At 45.9% G+C, this 14,439-nt stretch overlaps 1 protein-coding gene across 4 annotated transcripts in view; it reads left to right on the top strand.

Annotated features, from left to right (window-relative positions):
- The window catches only part of DDX4 (DEAD-box helicase 4), a 329,051-nt gene that overhangs the window by 109,884 nt on the left and 204,728 nt on the right, over positions 1-14,439 (top strand). For all 4 annotated transcript variants that reach the window (XM_077462713.1, XM_077462714.1, XM_077462716.1 and 1 more), the window contains one exon: positions 9,946-9,987. In XM_077462713.1, coding sequence (XP_077318839.1) covers positions 9,946-9,987 — 42 coding nt within the window. The remainder of the gene's footprint in view (positions 1-9,945; positions 9,988-14,439) is intronic.

Below are 14,439 nucleotides of genomic sequence, written 5' to 3'. Positions count from 1 at the left end.
TTTCCAACCATACAAATAAATTACATTCATCCTGCGGTATGATGCCTGATGTCTTGCGCAGGGTAATAATACCCCGAAACATCACATCATGTATGACGCCGCATTACCCTTAAAGCATTACAGAAGACGTGTCAATCCAAGTCATATAGTCATAGTCAAATGGCATTTCAATGAACAACAGGTGTGATGGGGGGGGGGGGGGGTGGAGAAGGTGGGGGAGGGAGGGGAAAGAGTTCAAAGGCCCGAAGCTTTATTGAACTGCCAAAGGATACATAGTGGTGATTGGGGGGGGGGGGGGGGGAAATCTTCAAACCTCTTCCTCCTTAAAGTCCATCAAGTGATAGTCTCTGAGCAGACTGTGAATCAGTCTGTGACAGTCCTCGATGGACATCCTCTCCCTCTGGTGGATGAGGAGCTTTCTGGCACACCAAACAGCGTCCTTAAAGTAACACAGCACCCGCCAGGCACTATCAATGTCGTCCTGTGATTGAGTTCCACAAAAGAGTCCGTTCAACATACTAAAGTGTGTGATAGCATTGTGTTTAACAAAGTCTTTGAGGTCAGGTTCCAGAGCCCTCAACAGGCCCTGTGCAAAGGGACACTTCCAGAAAACACGCAGAGCAGTTTCCTCCTGGATTATGCAAAAGGGGCAGTGTCTGTATCTGCACAGGTTTCTGGCATGCAGGAATGTCCTGAGCGGCAACACCCCTTGGATTGCCATCCACGCCAGATCTTTGTGCCTGTTGGTGAGTCTCTTTGAAGAAACATTCCTCCAGACCACTTTGCAAGTGGCTGAAGGGAGGCCTGGAACAGTCTCAACAATGTCTGATGTTCTAATCAACTTTTGGATTGTTTTTGGCTTCCACAAGTTGGGCTTCACTCCATGTAGCCCCAGCTCCTTAATAAACGTAAGTGTCCAAGTAGTACCAAGGAGTGTCCCAGTTGTAGGGGGTGGAGCTGTCCCATTTGTCCCATCCAAGGGACCTCCAAAGAGGCAGGAGTAAAAAACAGGACATGGAGTTACCACCAGAGTCTACAGTTCTGTCCACCAAATTTCTGCGGATACAGTTACAGGCAAAGAACACCCTCAGAGTGGCGATGTCGGGCACGCCCTTACCGCCCTTGAAGGGTTCCTTGAACATAACCGCCTGCTTTACTCTGTCCATTTTGGAGCTCCAGATGAAGTGAAACACTGCCCTGGTGATGGCCTTGCAGGTGTTAACCCGGGGGGGGGGGGCAGGCCTGGGCGAGGTACTGCAACATAGGGAGGATCTCGCTGCGGAGTACCAGTGTTTTACCTTCGATGGTGAGTTCTCGGAGGCTCCAAAGTCCAAACTTCTGTCCCATTTTCGTCAGTCTTTCTTCCCAGGACTTCAGGGCTACGCCCTCTGCTCCAAACCAGACCCCAAGAATTTTCATGAAGTCTGCTTTGATGCTGAAGGGCATGGGTGCAGAAGAAGGCAGGAACCACTTTCCGAAGAGCATGACTTCAGACTTCCCGCAGTTGACTTTTGCCCCTGAAGCTTGGCCGAAGTCCTCGCACGTCTGGGCGAGTGTGTCGATGGAGCGCCGGTCGGCACCAAACACCGTCACATCATCGATGTAGCGCGAGCACTTGACCTCCCGTCTGTCCGGTCCTGGTGCGGTGATCCCTCTAATCTCGGGTCCGTCTGATGCTTCGGGCGAAGAGCTCTATACAACAGATAAAAAGCAGAGGTGAGAGGGGGCAGCCTTGTCTGACCCCAGCCAACACTGGAAAGGGGTCAGTTTTCCAACCGTTCACCAACACCACACTACAGATTTCGTTATACATGACATTTACATACGAACAAAACATTTCCCCAAGACCAAACCTGCGCAGAGCGCTGCACATAAACTCATGGGAGACAAGGTCAAAGGCCTTCTGGTCAAGACTGACCATAGCCGTGTGCGCACGGTGGCCATGAATGTACTGGACCGTGTCCCGGACAAGTGCAAGGCTGTCCGCAATCCTGCGACCAGGAATGCCACAAGTCTGATCCGGGTGGATGATCTGTCCGATGACAGATTGCAGGCTGTTGGCCAGAACTTTGGCGAGGATTTTGTAGTCATGTTCAGAAGAGAGATCGGATGCCAATTTTTCAGGTCCGACCTCTCCCCCTTGCGCTTATACAAAATCGTGATCATCCCCTCCCTCGGTGTCGGAGGCATGCTGCCCTCCACCACCATCTCCTTGTACAACTCGAGCAGGTCCGGGCCCACGAGATCCCACAGCGTTACATAAAGTTGAACTGGCAGACCATCGCAGCCCGGGGTCCTGCCCTGCCTAAAGGATTTAGCGGCAGAGTGCAGCTCCTCCAACACCAAGGGGGCGTTGACGGCCAATGAACCTGCAGGATCAATTGGGTTAGAGATACCTGACAGGAACCTGTCGGCTGCCTGTGTGTCTGTTGTTTTCGTGGAGTAGAGGTTGGTGTAGTAGTCGCTGACCACTTGCATCACGGCCTCCTTTCCCTTCTGGAGTGTTCCGGTCTCGTCACGCAGCTCTGACAAGGGTGTGTGTCCTGAGTGGAGTTTCCTGAAAAAGAAAGTTGCACTTCTCAACTTTCTCAAGATTCTCCACCTTGGCACGGAAGCCAATGTGCCTGGATTCTTCCTCAAAGTGCCCTTTCAGGCTCTTCTTGGTGTCCTCCAGGTCCTGCCTAACGTCCCAGCCACAGTGATGAAGGTCCTGCAGGGACTGCAACTGACGTTGCAGTTTCCTGAGTTCTCTCTTCCTGGCACACACTTGCTGGCGTCCCCTTGCCTGAAAGAAGCTGTGCAGCTTGACCTTCACAAACTCCCACCAGTTACTTACCCTTCCAAAGAATCGCTTTTCCTCCGTCCAGGTGGCATAGGCCTCCGGGAGTTCCCCCATCAATTCCTCATTTTCCAGCAGGGTACTATTCAGCTTCCATGGGCCTGGTCCGTGGGCAAAGCCCTCGCCCAGGTCACCCCGAAAGTGAATAACCCTGTGGTCAGAGAAAAAGCAGGGGATCATGGAGAAATCGTGATGCTTGACTGCTTGAAGTGAGCACGAAATCGATCCTGGTATGCACCGATCCATCGGGTCGGCACCATGAGTAGCTCACGGTACCTTTCCCTATGGATCCCATGGCATCCTGCAGGGAAGCCTCCGAGATCATCTCCTTGAGCAGCCTAGATGTAGCATCAAGTTTTGCGTACATGCTGGAGCTGCGCCCATCCTCCTCTATCGGACAGTTAAAATCACTGCCGATTACTACTGCCCTGGTGGTGACGAGTTGGGTCCGCAGCCGCTCATTCTTATCTGGGGGGGCGTACACGTTGATGAGCCTAATTGGCTCTCCCACCCACGAGCCGTCTATGACCAGAAGACGGCCACAGACTAGCTCATGGGTGGAGTCAACCGTGAAGCGCCCACCCCTGGCAAGAATGGCTACCCCTGCAGACTTACAATCGCCACCCCCGGACCAGTAGGAGGGACCAAGGGTCCACTGGGAGGTCAGATGCGTGTACCTCAGAGGAGGAAGTGCGCACTTCTGTAGCATGTAGACATCACTCTGCTGGGTGGAAAGAAATGTCAGTTTCCGCTTGCCTTCTAGATGTATCCTTGATACTCCTCACATTAATGGAAAAGATTGAGATCTCTTCCATAATGAAAAAGGGTATGAGGTCTAGTCAGCAAGGGATCGAACTTACCTCCCCGGAGGGGGGGGTCTTCCGTTGCTTCCTCTGCTTGTCCTGTGTTCTCGGACAGACCGAGCTCCTCCAGGACAGCCTCCATCATCTTCTGGTTGATATTGACGTGGTAGTTGAAGGGGAGGTCAGGCACAGGGTTGGCCACGATCTTCTCATCTCCCCCCACATCCTCATCTTCCTCCTCCTCCCCCGCCGACTCGAGGTCCTCCACTATTGGCTCTGGTCCATCGCTGTCGCCCTGGTCCCCATTGGGCCTTTTAGTGGAGGTGGCAGGTTCCTCTGCTGTTAGACTTGTAGGTTTCCGTTTCCGGCTTCCTGAGGGTCCACTGGTGGCGGTGGAAGGGAGGGCGGGGAAGTCCTCCAGGGAGGACAGGTCAGGGTTGGATGGGGTCTCCTCCAGCACAGAGGTGGTGGGTGGGGGTGTGCTGGAGGCAGGGGTTGGGGGGGTCTTACCAGTGGTCTTCCGTGGTTCTTTTTCTTTTTCCGGCTGCTGCTTCCCGGTGCTGGCAGATGGCTTTCCCTGGATCAGGGCTCCAGCGTAGGACCGGGACCGATGGGGGCAGTGTTTAAACACATGCTCGACCTCTCCGTAGAGGTTGCAGGCTTTGGACCTTGGACAATCCTTGGTCTTGTGGCCTGTGACCCTACAGAACCTGCAAGCAAGCTCTTTGCAATCCTTACCTATATGTCCGGTGTGGCTACACCTGTTACAGGTGTAGGGTATCCCGGGGTAGTAAAGGATGCCTGCGGAGTTGCCCAGGGAGAAGCATGGCTGCAGGTGCTGGATGTCCCCCGAAGGGTCCTTCCTGAACTTGCAGAGCACGGACCACTTGCCTATCCAGAAGCCGTTGGCATCGAGGATTCGGACGGGGTCCTTCACCACGGTGCAGAACTTCTGGAGGTAGGTGGCTATGTCCTTACCTGGGGTATGGGGGTTCCTCATGGCCACCGTCGCCCACTTCTCGTCCCGTGTTATGGGGCAGTTCGCAGCGAACTTACGAAAGGGAGATTCAGGACCACTCGTTTTAACCATATCCCAGTACCTTCTGCAGACCTGGAACGACACAAAAGTTATAAAAAAGGTACCTTTTGTGAAGGCCTGCACAGAAAGCGTTTCCGCTCTGCTGAACACCTGCTACAGTATGATCTTCTTTCCGAAGATCTCTGGGGTCATGTCGGGGACTCTTCTGCCCACCTCCTTCAGCTGCAGCATGACCGTCTGCTTCATCCAAGGCTCTAGGGTAGGGAGCCCGTCTGCAGGGGGGAGGGCTTGGCTGGTTTCTGCTAGCTGGCGCTGGCCGAGGTGGAGGTTGAGGCAGGAACATTCTCGGGGGGCCTCGGTGGAAGTGGCTGGAGCGGGGTTCTTCTTGCTTTTGCTGGTCTTCTTATCACTCTTCCCCATTTTCAAGGAGGAGGAAGTCGCCTCAGCTGTTTCTTAATCGTCTTCCTCGTTTCCTCGAAGTCTTCGCTCTGAGGCCTTTACAAAGGCTATTGCATCTACTGCCCGGAGGTAGTAATGCGGAGAGGGGGGAGGGGGGGGAGGTTGGAAGACCGCAATCTCGTTCCACAGACACGAACGGTACCCATTGGAAGCCATAGTGTATGACTTCTCATGCGTCTTGCAGTCTCAAGTTTCAGGTTAGGTTGCACGGGTGTGGGAGCCCTAAGCTTATCTGTCCATTCTGGTTGATGTTTTGCTACACAGCAGGAAATACTCATCATGGCGTTATTGTCTTATTTTGCAGCAGACCAGAAAGATTGCAGCTGTAAATGCTGTCTGTCTTTTTCCTCAGTGTCTGCTTTTATGTTGTTGTAGAGCATAAATACTCAAGATTGAAGCTTGTTGGTGCTTTTTGTTTCAGAAAAACACAATGCTGCAGGTTGCTTGTGTCCTTTCTCAGTGTTGGTTTTATCTGAACTACAGATGACAAAAAGGATTGTCTTGTGTTCCATGTTTTACCCTGTGGCATAGCAGAAATGCACAACACGGGAGTTGGTGTTCATATTGATCTTATAACTGTATTTGGTGGTTTGTCAGAAATATGCAACATGGAGGTTTGGGTCTTTATATTTATAGCCTTGTTTTGCTGTACATCAGTAAAACACAACAGTAAAGGGGTTCCTGTGCTTTCTGTATTTATATATCAGTTATGACCTAGCTAGCTGCACTTCAGAAATAAGCAGCATTTAGGGTTTGCTCGTGTCTTAATGTTTTTACATCTTGGTAGCACATCAGAAAACCAGACTGTGAGGACTGTTTGTCTACATTGAGGTTTAGATTTGGGTCTCTTACCATATTTGATATATGGGTTTAGCTAGTCACACGCAGGTACACAACATTGTTGTCTATGCTTGTGTCCTTTCTGTCTAAATCTATTGTGACATGCCCACAATCTATGATCATTTTATTTGATATTAAGGCCCCTTTCACACATGCGCACGGAAACATTAGATCAGTTCAGTCACGTTTTTTATCATCAGTTGTCAGTTTTCATCCTTTTCGTTTCAGTTTTTCATCCGGTTATTGTCCGTTTTTCATCCATTTTTATCCAATTTTTTAGAATTGTATTTAATAATTTTTTCATGAATTATGTGGATTTTTCCATGATTCCTTGTTTTCCCCAGCATGCATTGTGCTTCCCATGCTGCTTTGTGATTTCAGCTGGCTTTGTGCTTCCTGATTCCTTGCTGTAGTATATGTGCTAATTTAGCAATGGATTTGGAGAGATTTTTTGAGCATGTGACATTATTTGTCATGCTATCTTAATTGAGGAGACAGAAAAGCATGAGCAGGAAGAAATCTGCAATAAGACGCAGGTACTGGACACATCCCATGCTGCTGAAGAGGCCCACTGAAGGGTTTTTTGCTTTGCACTATGCAGATCTGCGACATTTCCCACAAATTCTTTTTAATTTTACGCGAATGTATTTACCAACGTTTGAATTTTTATTAGAAAAGTTGCAACCCTGTTTGGAAAGGATGAACACTGATATGAGACGTTGTGTGCCTCCAGAGGAGCGACTTCTACTTACCCTGAGGTAAGCCAGCCAGCCTTTCTGCTTATGTCCAGCATAATGTAGGGCTCCTTTCATTATTTGTTCTACTCTTCCCAGGTTTCTGGCATCTGGACTATCCTATACGTCTCTAAACCACTACTTTTTGTTGGGAATCTCTACAATTTCTGGAATTGTGCACGACACCTGTCAAGCAATATGGGAGGAGCTTCGGTGTACTGCAATGCCTGTTCCAGATACATCTATGTGGCAGGAAATTGCAAATGGGTTTTGGAATAAGACCCAATTCCCTAATTGTGTTGGAGCCCTGGATGGGAAACACATCCGAATTCAGATGCCACCTGGATCTGGCTCACAATATTTTAACTATAATAAATACTTCTCCCTTGTGCTTATGGCAATCTGTGACAGTAATTATAAGTTTGTAGCTGTAGATATTGGGGCGTATGGACGTACTGCAGACTCAAGAGTGTTTACAGCATCGGAAATGGGGAGAAGACTACTTGATGGCCACTTACATTTGCCTTCAGACAAACCTCTTCCAGGAACTGTGGGGCCAGATATGCCACATGTGCTTGTAGCTGATGAGGCATTTGCACTTTCTATGAATCTCCTAAGGCCTTATGCCAGGCACAATCTAACTCCCCCCCAAAAAATTTTTAACTATCGGTTGAGTCACGCAAGGCGACTTATTGGATGTACCTTTGGCATTTTGACCAGCAAGTGGCGCATATTCCATACAACAATTCAACTGAGCCTGGAGAATGCCGAACTAGCTATACAAGCATGTTGTGTCCTCCATAGCATTATATGTGAGAAAGAAGGAATTACTGTTGTGGAAGAGGACAAGATCAATTTACCTTCTGTACGGTTTACTGGACTGCGACCCAACAATTCAGTTGTTACCATGCGTGATACGTTTGCAAACTATCATGTCCCCAGAGGGAGAGGTTTCGTGGCAGTATCGACTTATGTAAAAACACTCACCAGGCACTTTATTAGGTACACCTTTGTTAGTACATGTTTGACCCCTTTTGGTACCCTGCATTGTATTTGTTTTCCCACATAAACTTGAAATGCAATAGTTTTAATAAATAATGCATTTTCATGTTAGCAGTATAGCAGTCTTGTGACTTCTATCAGTGTATAAAGCTTGTAGTTTTAATTCTCCTAGTGCCAACATCGATCATTAATGACCCGATGACCATCACATTCTTTTGTATCGGTTGTTTTTGTTTTGTATAGAGTACAATAAAATATTCCATGCAGTCAATTATGTTTATTAATGTCAGTGACCGCAACATATAAACGGAAAAATAATTCTCATGTACAACCAGATTTAAATAAAATAATATAACACAAATAAAAACATCTATTGCTGCAGTGCAAACTTGGTGGCCAACTACAACGGGGCAACATAAAATGTGGGTTTTTTAAATGTCCTGATAAGGACTGTGGGAATTTGGATAGGGATTGGACGACAGGGAGAATTAATGTATGAAGTGGCCTGGGAACTGGAGGACTCATAGGTGGGTGCCACTTGAGGTGGGGGTACAAAATTTTGGGCAGTGGGGGCTGGTGCACGTTGGTGATGGGGGATAATGCCTGGGTGGTTGTATGGATGGGGACAAAGATGCTGCGGAGCTTGTTCAACATATGGACGTTGGTGGATGGGTAATGACTGGTGGCATGGGATCTCCAGTCCTTACGCACACACCTGTAAAATGGAAGATGGACATGTGCACGTCCATTTTCTGAGCAGTGGGAACCTTTGCTATATGGTGATACAGATTTTTTACAAAACTCGCATCCTCATTATTTGGATCGGAAAATGGATCATTGCTATCAGCCCTCCTCATTGCCCTCATTTCTTGCATGAATGTCAGCATGGCTCCATCCATGTCAGGTCTGTGCTGTCCGTGATGTTTGCTTCTTGATGCAGTAGCTCCAACAGAACGAATCTGAGGGTTGGAACATTTATTAGCACATTTTATTCTGTCAACATTTAAAAATGGGACATTTTATATAGGATACTTACAGGCACACGTTGTGGCACACGTCTTTCAAGCATGGCTGTTGATTGGGAAGACGGGTTTTCTTCAGGAGCTTGCTCCCTACCTCCAACTCCCATGTCTTCCTCTGCCGCAGGCTGGGTATCCACTGCACCCCCCTCCTCTTCTGTATCCGATAGGTTGCTGGTGGTACTGTAAATTTGTTAATAGATGGATTACAGGTGAGTACAGTAGAGTTATTACAATACATGGATCCATGTGTGTCATTAAAGTGGACCACTTATACCTAAAGGTAGGTGCAAGAAATATCTCCTAAACCTACACGGTTTAGGAGATATTAGCAGAAAACACGTAGACAACGGTGCCTAAGCGTGCCGTTTCTGAAGACTATCGTGACATGACTGGTGGCTCCTGTGCGCATGACGTCATTGTGGCTACAGCCAGTCACAGCACCGGAGCCACGATACACAGAAGTGACTCCGGGAGTGATGGCGGCAACGGAGGAGGGGAACGGGGACCGCAGCGGGTGTAATGAGCTAGTATGCTTGTAGTTTTTTGGTTTTGTTTTTCATGGTTTACTTCCTCTTTGGAGTATATAATTTTTTTTACTAGTCCAAATTTAATATAGGGGAGAAATAATGTATTTACTTACCTTATTAAGTTCATGACACTTATCAAGAAGTCCAGCATGTAAAAAAATTACATTTTTATCACCTGTATAGGAACAGTAGACAAAATGAACTGATAAAACTCCAACATGACAATTGCGTATAATATTTTAAACCCATTTTGGTTTTAGTTTGTAGACAATCCCCAACATGTGGCCACGTGGTCATGTGGCCAAGTGGCAGGTCACGTGGTCATGTGGCCACATGGCAGTCTGCCGTGATGGGTGAAGATTCCGGTCTCTAGCAGTGTCCAATCACCTGTAGATGGTACATAACCCTGTTTAGTAAAGATTTTTTAAAACTGATCTGTGTTTTGTGATGCTCCAGAGAAATGGATTTTACAGGCAAGTCAAAAATCCAATGTTTCCCGCAAGAGATTATTACAATGGCAAAAGTTTTTTATATATAAAATTATGTAAATTTGGTAATATTTTGCATGCATTTTTGCAAGTGTTACCTGCTTACTAGTCAGTTTTTTCCTACACTGAAATATAAAGTCTGAGTGCTAGTTTAAGGACTCGCTAATTGTACAATCTTTAATGCTTTTACAGATTCGAATGGCAACCAAGAAAGTGGAGAATTTACTAATGACGGTAATTCTGTGTTTGCTTATAGTTTGCTTTTAAAACCGTTTTATCTTTCATGTTTGAATTTTTTAGGAACACAGTGTTGCATGTAAAATTTTAAGCTTTACTTAAAATTGTGATCAACATGCTGATAAGTAATAACCTATTCCGTCACTAGTGGGCCAGTGATATAAAACAATACAGGAATTTTCATGAGTCTAGCAAAAAAAAAAATAATAAAAAAAAAAAAATGCTGCTGGTGGAGGAAAAATTATATTCTGTATGTAGTAATCAGACTTTGTCGTTGGAGGAAATATTTAAGTGATAGGTCTGTTAATGAAATTCTTAAACTAAAAATACTTGTAATGTCCAGTTTATGGTTATGTACATCTTTACAAAAAAAAAACAATGCTGCCTCAGATAGCAATATAGTGTCTCTAACCAGTTCCTGAGCGGCTCACATCTATTTACGAGGGAAGAATGGAACCCCTGCACATCCCTTTAAGAACCACCAGAGGACGTGGGCTGCCAGAGGCACGTGATTGTGTGCACGAGAGCAGCACAGGGATTTGTGTGTGTAAACGCACAAATCCCTGTCCTTTCAGGGAAGAGGAGACATATCGTTGGCTCCTACTAAGTAGAAACTACTATGTCTCCTCCCCAATCAGTCCTATCCTCATAGAGTTAGAACACACTGAGGGAACGCACAATTAACCCCTTGATCTCCCCCCCAGTGTTAACCCCTTCCCTACTAGTGACATTTACACAGTAATCTGTGCATATTTATAGCATGTATAAATGTCAAGAGTCCAATTTGTCCGTCACTGTATCGTTGGCAGATCATCACCATTAAATGTAATAAAAAATGCCATAAGTCTTTCCAATTGTTGGGTTTGTGCAAAAGTTATAGCAATTACTACAATCAATATAAGATTATTGCATTTTTTTCTCTCAAAATATATGTAAAATAATATAGGCCTAAATTGATATGTTTTTTTTTTTATTTTGAGGTGGTTTTATAGCCATATTTTTTTCGAAATTTTTTTTTCAAAATGTTTTTTTGTTTATAGCTTAAAAAAAATAAACCGCAGAGGTGATCAAATACCAAAGGAAGCTCTATTCGGGGGAATAAAAGATGCAATTTTTGTTTGGGTACAGCGTCGCATGACCGTGGAATTGTCAGTTAAAGCGGCGCAGTGCAAAATTGTAAAGTGCTCTGGTCAGGAAGGTGGTAAAATCTTCTGGGGCTGAAGTGGTTAAACCCATATAACACGAGTTGATCCCAACCTGGTTAATGAAAACTGGAAATGAATGCTCCAGAATCATCTGGACATATTGCGATTTAAATTTTATTGAAAACTTGAAAAAATGGGTCAGCCGCACCCCACTCTTGGCTCCTATTGCCGTTTTTGTTTACAAGGCGACTGCATATAACAGTGTCTATGCAGGCACTTTGACAACTAATAAATATAGCAGGAGGTGCTAAGAGGCGTGTAATTTGATGCATTTTTTTTTTGTATTTCTAATGGACATTATTTTTTTTTCCCCAAAAAAATTGCTATAATAACCTAAAGTTTAAAAAATATTTATTTTTTGGGTAAAAAATAAAATTGCAATAAGCGTATATTGGTTTGCGCAAAAGTTAAAGCATCCTCAAACTATGGGAAAAATTTATAGCATTTATATATATTTTTTTAGTTTACTCTTAATGGCGGTGATCTGTGATTTTTAGCGGTACTGCAGCCAACAGATCGCACACTTGGCAAGTTTTTGGGACCATTAACCTTTATACAGCGATCAGTGCTATAAATATGCACTGATTACTTTGTGTCACTGGTAGGGAAGGGGTTAACACTAGGGCTATCAGTGGCAGACAGAAATTGTCCATTTACAGGAGGGATAAGTAGTGAAGCTGTCAATTTTTTTTTTTTTGCCATACATGGATATGGCTGTATGTAGGATATACTTGCCAGTGAATATCCAATACCTCCTATTTACCTGGTGCTATGTAATGCTAAATACTGTTCAGTCATAGCTTTGTCAATTACAGGTTAAGTGAATAATAAGATTAGGCATAAAGTAAACCTGTTTTGCCTACAATGTTCACATGAATGCCAAAACTGGACCACAGAGCAATGGAAGAAGTTGGCCTGGTTTGATTGCATTTTCTTTTACATCACGTGGATGGTCTGGTGTGTGAATATATTACCTGGTCAATAGATGGCACTATGGGGAGAAGGCAGACTGGAAAAGGCCATGTGATGCTTTGGGCAATGTTCTGATAGGAAACCTTGGGTCCTGCCATTCATGTGGATGATGCTGTACACTTGCCACTTACCTAAATATTGTTGTGCTGGCCAGGTACATCTCTTTGTGAAAATTCTGCAATGGCAATGACCTATTTCAGCCAGATAATGAAAGCTGCCACACTGGTTTCAAGGATAGTGTGAGGAACCAACATGTAGTTTGAGGTTTTGACTTGGCCTCGGATTTCAGTTCAAGCATGCATCTGTGAGATGTACTGGAAAAACAAGTCAGTCTGATCCATGGAGGCCCTACCTTTCAACTAACAAGACCTAAAGTGACACTAAAGGTTTCATTTTATTTATTTTTTATTAAAATGAATGAACCTGCTATACTCACCTGCTCTATGCAATGATTTGGCACATAGTCTTCCCGAACCACCTCTTGTAGGTCCCCCACTGGCAAACTTGTCTCCTCTTCATATACCCCCATAGCAATTGGCTTGCTATGGGGGCACACAGCGCATGCTAGATCTCAGGCTGTGTCTATAGAGTCATGCTTCAAAGACACGCATTGAGATATAGCTCCGCTTCATGTCTAAGCTTGTAATCCTAGAATATTATACAGGATTTATATAGTGCCAACAGTTTGCGCATCATGTTACAATGTAGAGTGGGGATAGCACAATTGCAATACAGCTCATTACATGAGGCCACTCGTGGAGCTTAAATTCTTTTTTTTTTTTTTCAAATATAAAGTTTATTGTATACAACTCCGGATGAGGGCATACCCCACAATACAAACAGAAAAAACAATTGGAGCCATAAATACAGAAAGCATTCCGGTACAAGAAAGAGTAACAACCCGAGTAATGCAATGATTGGAAACATGGTAAAACCAATGAGTAGGTAAGGGGTCCTTGCTTCCACACATAACAAGTAGGGAAGAGGGGAAAGAAAAAAAAAAACACAATGTGAATGAGAGCTCATTGAAAGGGTATAGAAGTGGAGTACAATGTCTGTGCCTCCTCCTTCAAAACGAGGGGAGGAAGCCCAGAGTTATCGGAGGGGTATAAGGGGAAGAAATCAGGGAAGAACGGGGCCAGAGAAATAGAGATAAAAAAGAAGGGGGAAAAAGAGAAGGGGAAGTGAGGGGGGAAGAGGTCAGGGATAGACAGAGCAGGGACGGTCAAGAGACAGGGAAGCAGACATGGCGGTGGTTCAGGTCGACAGTTCCATAGGGGGGGAGCCGGGGGGGGAGTCAGGGCTTCAGCAGCGTTTGGCCTTCAGTGGAGAATATGAACAAACACCATATGTCCCAGGTTTTTTTTATATATTTCTTGTTTGTGTTGTGCAGTAAAAATTATGTCTTCCATTTTCCGTACGTCCTCTATTTTCCGCAGCCATTGAGCCACAGTCGGGGGGGAGCTTCGCTTCCAGTGAAGGGGAATGCACGCCTTAGCGGCATTGAGGAGGTGACATATAAGTGATTTCCTATACGTTTTAAGGGGTGCCTCTGAGAGGTGAAGTAAAAAGAAAGCGGCATCATCCGGGATGGGGTAGGCCGCAAACTTCTGAGAGATGCGACGGACTTCTTCCCAGAACGGCCGCAACTTGGAGCAGGACCAGAACACATGTAGGAGTGTGCCTCTTTCCTCCTCACAGCGCCAGCACCGATCTGAGGACAAGGGGTAGCATTTGCTTAATTTGGACGGTGTCAGGTACCAACGAGTTAAAATCTTAAAGTTGGTCTCCTGAATTTTGGTACAAAGAGAGGATTTAAGGGCTAGAGCAACAATGCGTTTCGTTTGTAGGGGTGAGAATGTACGGTCGAGGTCCCGCTCCCACTTCGCTAAACAGGGTAGGTTAGGCCGATCTGCAGGTGAGGACAACAGGGCATAAGTCTGGGAAAGTACGTGAGCCAACGGGTCGGTCGTGGAGCACAAGCTCTCAAATGGTGTCAGGCAAGACGCGAAGTCCTGGGGGCGTGGTAGTGAGTGCAGGAAATGGTGCAATTGTAAGGCTGTCCAGAACGGAAGGCGGTAGGTTCCCGATGACACAGTGAATTCTGTCAAAGAGGGCCATCTCCCCTCCACTAGAAACTTGGCGGCGTGGTCCAGGCCAGAGTTGAGTAGAGGTGCATATGCCGTATGGTGTAGACCCGGCTCAAAGCTCGGGTGACCCAAGATGGGAAGTAGGGGAGAGACTGTGGAGATGAGAGAGGTTCTGGAGGCTG

The sequence above is a fragment of the Lithobates pipiens genome, unplaced genomic scaffold, assembly GCF_037356315.1.
Source record: "Lithobates pipiens isolate NorthernLeopardFrog02 unplaced genomic scaffold, aLitPip1_a1.2 Scaffold_3, whole genome shotgun sequence".
NCBI classification, from domain to species: Eukaryota; Metazoa; Chordata; class Amphibia; order Anura; family Ranidae; genus Lithobates; species Lithobates pipiens.
This window is presented reverse-complemented; position numbering and strand designations above follow the sequence as displayed.